At 38.0% G+C, this 11,023-nt stretch overlaps 1 protein-coding gene across 1 annotated transcript in view; it reads left to right on the top strand.

The window, feature by feature from the left end:
* Positions 1-11,023, top strand: part of csmd3b (CUB and Sushi multiple domains 3b) — a gene marked incomplete in the record, with an annotated part of 423,353 nt that overhangs the window by 274,341 nt on the left and 137,989 nt on the right. The window contains 1 exon segment of the mRNA XM_024295326.2: positions 2,445-2,566. Coding sequence (XP_024151094.1) covers positions 2,445-2,566 — 122 coding nt within the window.

Here is an 11,023-nt window from a genome sequence, read left to right on the forward strand (position 1 = left end):
AAAAAAAAAAAAAAAAAAAAACACACACTCAACAGCTCAAAAGACAGAAATAAACTAGATTTTACAAATTCATTTAAAACTGATTTATTAATTGCTGAGGGAGAAAAAAATGGAAGGTATAGTAATTCTTGATGGATCTTCAACAATTCCAGTTAGGTATAACTATGGGAAAGAAGGATCTCCAGAGTGGAGACAAAGAGGCAAAAGGGGGTTGTGCGCTGGTTTTACAACTTACCAGAAAGCTTTCATAAGACACATAATGTGTTCACATAAACTTCATTTCAACTGAGTGGTCTGGTACCGTACAGTTAGGAGGGGTACGGTACGGTCCACTTACTTCTGGCGAGCGTTTCCACTCAGTTAAGCCTCGCTTCCACTGTTTTCACAGCACATGTTTCTGGTAGACCGGTAGTGTGTGATTGAGTCATTGTTGTGCGACGACTAGAAAAGAACCAACAATGGAGATCATCCAGCAGCTCGTCTTTTTCTTGCTTTACTTCTGGTACATTGTGCATAACAGGAATTTAATGTTTGAAAGAAGATTGCAGGCAGCTAAGATAAATACAGTGGAAACGTTAGCTTAAATGAACACTATTGACGCTTTCTAATGTTGTTATCACTTAATGCCAATCAATGGAGGGCTACAGCGGCTCCACCCCAACCTTCCATTCTATTTTTCTATGGACCTACAACCGATAAAAGCCCCCCTACAGGTACGGTTCGGTACTTTTATAGTAGGTCCATTTTACAATGGAATACTGGACCAGACTATACCGGACCACTCATGAGAAACAAGGCTATACAGTACCATTGACTCTACATGACAAGTGGACTGAGTGTATATGATTTAATCTATAGAAAATGGCTTGAACCAAATGAAGTCAATTAAGTCGCCATTTTTTTTGTGATATGGGCATCGCCATGTTGGAGCCAGGCAACGGCTCCACTAAGCATTGATTGGTCCAAGTCAGTCTGAGTCATTGTTTCCATGGCAACCACTCTAGACAATCAGGAGTGAGCTTGTTGGAAGGCCACGGTTGATGTGGGGGCCAGTGGGCACCACATACTTTTGTTGAGGCATCTGATTGGTCAGTTTATAGTAAAGTATGAGACACAAAGTTTAGACAATCATGTTAGAAAGGCAGCAGAGCAATGGGATTTCGGCTCTTTGAAGCCAGTGGGTACTTCCTGTTAGAGCAGGAGGGGGTCACTCAGTCCAGCCCTTATACTGTATACAGTCAAGGGATGGTACTCACTATCCACCCCATTTTCCTCCCTTTTTTAATCCCACCATGACCTCTGAGAGGAACTATATGAGTGAGAGTGCTTTAAAGCTACCCTGCGGTTGACTCCAGGTTTTAGAAGAAATGTGGGGCTTTTAAGATCATTATTAAGCTATTATTCTTCCAGCGTGTGCCTGGATTGTTCTTGCCTGCTCAGAAATGAGCATATACAGTCGGCATTAATGCGTATGCTCATTTGTGCTCAGCTTGTACGTGTCTGTGTGACTAGTCTCCGTATGTATTCTTACAGCCTGCTGCCAAACAAACTAATTAAGAGGCGAACGCTGATTCAAGCCAACCAGAAAATTACCTCCCAAGTTTAACAGGACGACCCAAGGACAGACAAGCAGGTTCTTTGTCACATCCAGTCAGCGCAAACACTAATAAAGACTTAGACAGTTTGTCCAACAGCTAGCATGTGTCCTTTTCAACACCCCACTGATTGTAGCGTAACCACTACTCTTTGTGTGAATTGGTATTCCTTTTCAGCACAAGTGACAATTGACTGTGGTTATTTTAGTTGATATAGAACAATGATGTGTATAATCCTTTTCAGTTGATTCCAAGTTTTACAAAACCCAATTGATTTATCGCCTTTCTCATGCTGAGCTAAAAGCAGCCCACTTCTTTTCAAGGCGTGATAAGATGGCCCAAATAGAACGGCGCATTTATCTCTTTTATTGCATATTTTGTGTAAATAGCTGGCAAATATCTTTATCAGTCAATACTTCAACTGTAGCTAATACTGTGGTATTTCACACCCAGTAGGTTCCAATTAAGGAATGTTATCCAGAGAGATGCGGCTGACAGTATCAATAACATCTCTGTGACCTTCTGCTCCTTTTTTTGTTATTCTCTTCATTGGAGTCTCCTCCTCTCCTCTTGTCATGTCGTTCGTTCCCACCAGCTCTCACTTGTATTGATGTCAGTTTTAATTGTTCTTTTACAAACTTTGGCTTTCACTCACTAGCGCTATAAATTTGTTGTTCCATTTAATAAAAGATTCTCTTTCTAAGCTTTACGTAAATGGCTTAATTGCATGGTAATAGTTGCTGCATTGTAATGTGGTTATTTAACGATGTGCAATTGGTTTTGTCGATGCCATTGTCAAATTCCCTCTAATGACAATAACCTTTTTTTTTTCCTTCTTACATTTCACAGTGAAGACATGTGGCAGCAATCTTCAGGGCCCTTCGGGGACCTTCACGTCTCCGAACTTCCCAATCCAGTATGAGAACAATGCACAGTGTGTGTGGATCATTACAGCATCAAATCCTAATAAGGTAAATCTTGTTTTTTTTCTTTCAAGGAAGCCAGCTCACATATTGCATTATATACCCACTTCAATCATGTTTTGATCTATTGTAAAAGCTTTGTCAGTGGTCTTTTTAACTATAATTATGCTGTTTTCAGCCAAAATTTAAAACTAGTTTTATTTTCTAAGACATAGTTTCTGCAGAGCGGCAGTAGTTCATCAGAAAGAGACTTAGCCACATGTTGTAACGTATCAAAGTTGCTTCTTGACAAATATCCAAAAGTCTGTTAACTTGAAGCTCCTGCCACGTGTAGATGTTGTCTCAAGACTTGAGTATAATCAGAAACTACGGTTCTTCATTTTTATGTTCAAAGTTCAAAGATGTGTGAGTGTATATTTATGCTTTGAAGTATTTCATATATGTTTTCTCAAATACATGTTTTAAAACTAAAAAAAAAGCAATTTTAGGCTTTTATCTTCTTGTTTTTACTGTTTTTTTTTTGTTTTTTTTTACTTTTTACTGATCCGAAAAATGATCCGTAAGTTTTGTGATCCGTTACACCTTTAGTTGTAGCAATCCAGTTGTATAGTTTTGAGTCAGATGCCAGCCATCTGCAACAACAGGTTTTTTCAAAAGCCATCTTTTCTTCTGCTCCTGATTCACAATGATTTGAATAAAGACATACTCAGAAGTACAATTTTAAATGTAATTATCTTACGTCTTCTATCATCAAAAAAATGCTACAAGATCCAAATTCTGAGCTCTAATATCCTGAGAATACCCTAAACTCAACTGGACAAATCATTGTGTACAATATATTTTGGTTGCACACCTTGGAAATATGGCTTCTTTAGGCTGTAGAAATGCATACAAACATCGAGGTTGCCTCCATTAATACAAGCCAGGGCGACACATGATCCCCCTCATCATCACACTCCCTCCACCAAAAGATGTTGACACATCGGAGCAGTAATCAGCATTCCCTTCTCTGCACCTTCTCCACACTGAACTTACAATTCAACTGTTGTATGTAGAATCTCGGCTCATTACTATACATAGCCTTCCTCCACATGCTCAGGTTTCAGTACACATATGCCATTTTCACACAAACAGGCCTCACGGTGAAGGGCAACCATAGGAGGCCTCCTGGTGTCTACATGAGTATAGAGATCGGCTTTGTCTAGGGAGTCGTAAGACTTTTGTCAATATTTTGCAGTATTATTTGGTTCAGACTAGTGCAAAATGTTTATTGTGATCTTTCCAAAAAAGCTTTAAAGGTTTTTGAACCATAAGTGGGTCATATTGTCTCCTTTTTTTAAGAAGCACATGTTTTATTTTGAAAGTTTCCACTCGTATAACACAGATCCGCTCTTTTGCGATGAATTGTTTATGCTTTTAATTTAATGAATTTCAAGTCCTACAATCAAACTAACAAGATGTATAAGTCATAACAAAAATATTCAGGAATAGTAGGGAATAAAAGCAACAAAAAAGAGGTACGGAAGCAGTATTTGCTGACCTTTGAGGCAGAGACGCTGCTTTAACCTCTAGAGGAATACTCGCAATACAGGAATACTTGCAGCAGAATCTATTGTTTTACTGTGTTACTTAAATGCAAAAGCATTTTTAATTGACATTTAAAGCTAAATATTTTTAATTTTAACTTTTAATAAAACTAAAGGGGTAGAAACAGAAAACTTAAACCCTTTTAAAATTGTCATAAAGTTTTCTGAATTGTAACACGTTTTAGCTAAATGAGAATAAACTGTCACAGTCGCCTAGATAAGCCTAAAATGGGGTAAAAATGGTAATTGTTGCTTTTAAATTTGACAATAATAAAATAGTTTAGAGCTGTTTAAAAATGTTGCATTGAAGCTTATTAAAACCGTAACCACTGTAACAGCGATATGGGGGACCTCCAGTTTTAGCCGAGGATGTCTGCAGCCAGGTCCTTTAGAAATAAAGAGCATTATGAACCGTTTGGCATTAGCAGATATTTGGTAAATTTACCCGTGCTCCCTTGGTGAGCCCATAAACACAGGTTATAAATATTTATAGGAATTCATACATTGCAGTCCCTCATACAGGATGAAAGCCTGTTGACAATTTCGTGTTTACTTATAACCCGATCATAAAAGAACTTTATCAAAAAATAATTGAAGTCATTCAACACACTTGGCAAGTATTATGTCGGAACATGTTTTGAATGTCCATATTATGCACGCTGTGGCTTCATTACATTTCCTGCGTTAAATCTAGAGAGGAACAGGGGGTCAAAAGTAATAACCCTCGTCGAAAGAAATTCATGTCTTCTGTTTATGAGTTCAGTTAAAATGAAGCTGGTGAAATCTTCAAATATGCAGCTGAAAATGTTGCAATTTTACAGATTTTGCTGTAGGAATGTAAGTTGAGTTCACAGTGTGTAGGAGTGTTGCAAATTTGTTGGATAACTTTTTTTCTACAAATTTGATAGTTTAATAGCTAAAAAAACATGAATATGCATTTGAAATTGCATGCTACCCAAAACATATAGACGTTTGCTTGTGCGATCAGTTAATGTCTCAAAGGGGCAGGCAGCAAAGTTGGAGGTTAGATAGATATCGGTCATTGGTTGCTTTAAATTCCAAGAGAAACCTGATTGGTATTCAGAAAAGCACCTTTGTTTGATGCTGGTTGTCAGTAGTGAATGCACTGATGCCAAGGGCAAAACTTGCATCAGCACAACAGAATGGCCCATTGTTCTCCCACACAGTTGCACTTTTTTGTTATTTCTGTTTGGAATTTTTTTACTGAATTGGAACAACCTCTGATGAAGTTTAGTGACTAGACATAGTGAAAGGCTTAACTTATTTGTACCCCTTGAACTCCCACAAGCGGTGTCTCTGTCCAAGGCCTCAGGTTTATGGCCAGCAGCAGTACATTCTATCTCGAAGGCTATTTTGTGTGTTTGACTGCTGAAGGCCACAATACTAATGTCCTTTTCTATGCTTTGGAGTGCATACGCTGAACATTTGCAGTGTGGCTGAGTAAGAAAAGAATACTTTAAATGGGAATCATTATGACATTTAATTAAAACATAATTAAAATGTAGCAAAGATGACGTTTTCATCTAACTTGTATGATCTTTAGCCGTGTTGATGCGTAGAATCCCACATCAGGTTCACATCGTACACTATACTCACCCATGACGTCTACCAGTCTGCAACATGTGGAGCACACACGACTCGTCTGATACTTTATCAAACCTGAGGTCTTCACAGGTCTATAAACAGGTACAACATCTGCCATCAAGAGGATGGATGTGCATTTAGAGCAAACACACATCCGTTGCATTGAGAATAAATCTACCACCAAGGGCAGCAACATGTAATTACACGTGGACGTGCGCATGAGAAGTCGAAAAACCCTCTTCATGCCCTTCAGGCTTTTTTACAGTTGGTTAAGAGTGTTGGTGTTTGTAAGGTCTCCAGATAGATATTTACAGTTTGCAACAAAGAAAGAAAAAAAAAAAACTGAAGAAAGCATCTGTCTGATTTCAGTGTCAGAGATTCCTCCTCAGTGGTTTAAATGCAGCAATTCAAAGCAATGAGATAATGCCCAAGTGTAACTACAGCGTGTTTGACTTACAAAACAAAGCCAAATAAGAGTAATAAACATGATAGAAAAAAAGACAAGGTAAGGAAGGTGAAAAAAATGATGGGATGATTCAGTTAGGAGAGAAAAACAAGCTTGAAATAAGTGACAGGAGTATCGAAACCAAGGAATCGATACCCATACATTTCCAATTTTGGTATTGAGTACTCTATTAAAGTATCAATTGGCATGATATAGATATAACAGATATTTTTGGTCATTAGTAGGAATGTCCCGTTGTTATTTGCCATAAAGCGCATCAGAATACGGCAGCAATTCCAACAGGAAGCTAACTAAAACAGTTCAGCTAAGCTAGCGGGACATTCACAGATTCAGATTTTCGGGATCAACAACTTTTAAAAAACATTTAAAACTGACAGCAAGTGTCTCTATTAGTTTGTTTTAACAAAAATAATGACTTCCAAATGTATTTCAACAGAAAAAAGATCAGGTTTTTTTATTACCTTTTCATGTCAAGCTCTCTGCTGCAGACAGCTGCACGGTAGCTTTTTAGTATCATAAATAAAATGCTTGACGGAAAAAAAAAAAAAAAAATCACCAATAAAAAATGAACAGTAATCTGTATCTGTAACTGGTATCAAATATTGCATAAAAAAGTAATTGGTATTGAATCAAATCGTTCCAATCTGGTATCTCCCATCAAAACGTGGAAGATTTCAGTCCCAATGCTTCCTCGAACATCTCACTTTTTTTTCTTTTTCTCATTCTTCTTAACTGATTGCCGTTTTATGTATTTTCTATGACATGCCCATCCCTCCTCATCCGTCTCTCCTAGAAGTTCTCCCTTTAAAATTATCCAGATTCCTAATTTAAAAGCTCAGGCTGAGACCATCAAATGGCTATAGAGAAAACGAGAATACTTAGAGGAAAAAGGGCACTAGAGGGTAAAATCTGTTTTTCACCATTTCCCTTGTATTACTTCCCATTTCAACCATTCGCACCCATCTCATACACTGATGATAAAAATGCGTACAGTTATGTGGCACATTCGGTTTTCTTCTCACTCTCCTCATTGGCTCTGTTCTTTCTATCCTTCTCTTTCTATGTTGATCTATACTTCTGCTCCTTCTTTCTCAGGTTAAGTGTTAATGGAGTTCTCCAGCTCTCTGATGTTATTGCTTCATTTAGTTTTGGCAGAATGAGCCTTTAGAGCCAATTCATTCTCTCCTGTTCTCGTTTAACCTTGAGGGTGGTAGGACAAGATGGCCATTAGTAGATTTCTCTTCTCCTCTCTTTTCGTGTAAGCTTGTTCTCATTTGCACGTGCATTTTAATGCATACATAGAAGCAGACACAATGCTGCAGTGCAACGGGGAAACTGCTCAGTTAGGATTACTGCGATAAAGCAGAGACGCTGACTCTGACATGCCGAAAAAACAATCATGAACCACTAGATGCAGCTATATACTTTTTATTTAGACTACATTTTGTTTCAATATAATTATTAATTTCTTTAAAATCTCTTCTCAAACTTGGGTCCTCTACTAGAGGTCTGGGTGTTTGAGGGTCCTGCGCAGTATCTTAGCTGCTCCTCTACTTCTCTGGACTAAGACATGTAAGTTTTTTCCAGGGATCTGACATGGCCACTCTTCTACTTTGGGGAGGTTGCTGCACCGAGTGCTCTGATCACCATGGACACCACTGTCGCCACGGTTCAAGAATGCGGGGAATCTGGGTCCTTGAACGTGCTTTTAGTGTATGGTGTTCACACTGGACTGTTCCTACTCTTCACAGCTCTATTACAATATATAAAAGACTTACTGTCATATAGTTCTGCTAGGCACAAACGGCAATTATTAATTTCTCCCTCATGACTAATTTTCAAATGGTTGATAATACCCATGTGTCACTACCAAATCCAAGCCCCTGATTGGTCTAAGTTCAACTGGTTTAGCTTTCAGCATGCATTTCCTTGGCTGCATGTTTTGTACATAGAGCTTAAAGACAGTCTTGTGAGTGCAAGAAGTCTGGAATGCATATATGTGAATTTACATAGAATTTTTATTGGAAGCGGACCTTTTTATCATTCAGAGCCTGGGGTCAATGTAGCATCATGATTTCTCCAATTCTTCCATGAGTCCCTGGTATTTCTCCAGTTTCTCATGTTCCTTCTTCTTGATGTTGCCATCATTTGGTACCGTCACAACCACCACAATGGCTTTCTTCTGGTCTTTATCCAGCACTACAATGTCTCGTTGGTTTGGCATTACCATCCTGTCTGTAACTTGAATTTCCACAGGATCTTTGCTCTCTTGTTCATGACCTCTTTCTGAGATGTTTCCCACTTTGACCTTGGACTTCCCAGTCTATATTCTGCACACGTTTCTGTACACTACTCCAGCCGCTTGGTTATGGCATTCCATGTGTATGCTTTCGCTGCCAGCATCTTACGTCCTGTAGTAATGCGTTGAATTGGTTCAGGCAACTCTTTTCATACTCTACACCCTTGGGTCTTTTCTAGTGTGGTGGATTTGGGCCTGTTGCACTCAAGGGCCCTCTTAGCCTGATAGCAAGGGGATACTGGGAATGAATCGGAGAAGTACTAAACTTTAGATAGTGTGGATTTGGTAGCAACAGGAAGGACTTCTGTTTAATGTCATTCAATTAGGAGAAATTTGGGGTGAGCTAGTATCAAATCTCCAAGAAGCAGTCAGTGACAGGAAGGGCTACTGTAAAAGTACAGATCGGTGTCATCAGCAAACAGTCAAAATTTATGTTAAATGTATGGAAAATGTTGACAAGGTGACAGATATGAAGAGGAAGGTCCCAAGGATTGAGCCATGGGGCACTCCTGTAATGACAAGGGGAAACTGTTCTGTGGCATAACAGAAAGTAATAAAACATTTATATTCTTAAAGTATTATTGAACTTCAAGATTATTGAATATGCTCATGTATTGCCTGATTGGTGCCTAAAATGTGGATAGTATTATCTCATCTTTGCACTCACGACTACTGTTATTTGGCCACAATTTACTTAAAACTTACTTAAAACTTTCCTATAGATATATTAACAAAATCACCAATTGTATATTTTTACTTAAAGACAAACAGTGAGGCTGGTGTGCAATGCCACGTTAGCATGCAGTTATTGTGTAAATAAAATCCATTATTTTGGGCTTTGTGCTGAGTTAGCATTCGCACAAAAATATTTGTTTAATCTTATAGCAGTTTTTTGAATACATTATATTTAGGTCTTATTAGAAAAATAAAGTGAGAGTTCACTTTGGTGTTCTTTCATTATTTTGGTTTTGAGAAATAAGTTATAAAAGGATCACAAGACGCAAGAAGAAAACAGTTATAGACTCATTTTGTTAGTTTTATCCACCTTTACATCTACATGGTGTTAAGAATTACACACATAAAGTTTGAATTGCTTAAAATGTGTGTGTGTGTGTGGGGGGGGGGGGTTGGTTTATTATAATTCAAAAGTTAATGGTCAACCATCTGCTCCCATTAGCTAAATCCTGGCTCTTCAAAACAACACAGTATCCAACATGCAGGTCGAAAAAGTAGATTAGAAAAATGTACTGGTATACATTGACAGGTGTTATTCTCATGCCTTTTGCTTTGCGCCACTAAGTTTCTGAACTTTTTTTTAAATCTCATGATTGTCTGATTAAGGAACGGCTTTCTTTGCCCCACTGTCAGCATGAGAGCCAAAGGAAGTTGTTTTATCTAGCAGAAATCCAATTCTGTCACCTCATTGGCTAGACGCCACAGACGAATGGAACAAAGGAATGTGAGGCCAATTAGAACGAGAGAGAGGGGAAGCAGAGTTGACAGTGAAGGAAAGACAGACAGTGGTAGAAAAGATAAAAAGGGGAAGTTGTTTGAAGGAACACCCACCAATCAGAAAAAATGAGGGAAATATGGGGAGTATTTGGATTTTCCAGGCATGCAGGCTCGCTGAGACACGAAAAGAAAGAGAGGAGCCACCATGCTGTTTTCGTCTTATCTTAATTGGATACTGTATAGAAATTAATTTCAATATTTGTTCAGTGTAATCACTACATGTAATGTTTTTTTTTTTTAAACCCACTTGAGTTGAAGAAGTCTAGGGTGTAAAGTTTCAGATGAAACTATACCATCTTTGTGAACACCTTAAGCGTATTTACTTAAAGACAAACTGATGAATATCGTGTTGCTCGCCATGTTTTTACAACGATAGTGTTAGGTTGGGGGGTGTGAGGGGCTGTACGCTAGCGGGAGAGTAAACAGATGGGTAATGGGAAGGGGGGCGGGGTTGCTCCATACTAACAGTCCTGCCGCCAACTCAAATGCAAAATTCTAAACAACCACTGCCGCTTTTGCCTAGAAAACGACACAGTCAGCGAAATCATAACTAAAAGACCACTGGGAATGCTTTGAAAATATATCAAAAGATGATCGGAATCCGACTTTCACAACAGGAATCAAACTACCGATTATAGGTGTTGCAAAAGTTTATTTTTTATAGAAGTAGTTTTGGAAAAAAAAAAAAAAAAACTTCCTAAAGAAAACAGATACACTATTGATTTGAAATGATTTATTTCAAGCAATCAGGTAATAATACATTAACATAATCAATCAACATCCAGAGACATATTGGACATTGGATAACTAGATGTCAAAAAGTAGATTGGGAAGGAGCATATTAATGACAGCTTGTGTTACTTTTACTCTTACTTTTACTCAAACAAAACCTTTTAATATGGTCCTTATTCTTAAAAATTACAGAATCCACTGGTTACTGGAACACAAAGACTTTTATAAGTTATTTCAAAGTTTTTTGTAGTGGGGCATTTAGAAAGCCAAGGAAAAACACCAGACATATTTTACTGCGTTCAATT

Source organism: Oryzias melastigma, linkage group LG11, assembly GCF_002922805.2.
Source record: "Oryzias melastigma strain HK-1 linkage group LG11, ASM292280v2, whole genome shotgun sequence".
In the NCBI taxonomy this organism is placed as follows: Eukaryota; Metazoa; Chordata; class Actinopteri; order Beloniformes; family Adrianichthyidae; genus Oryzias; species Oryzias melastigma.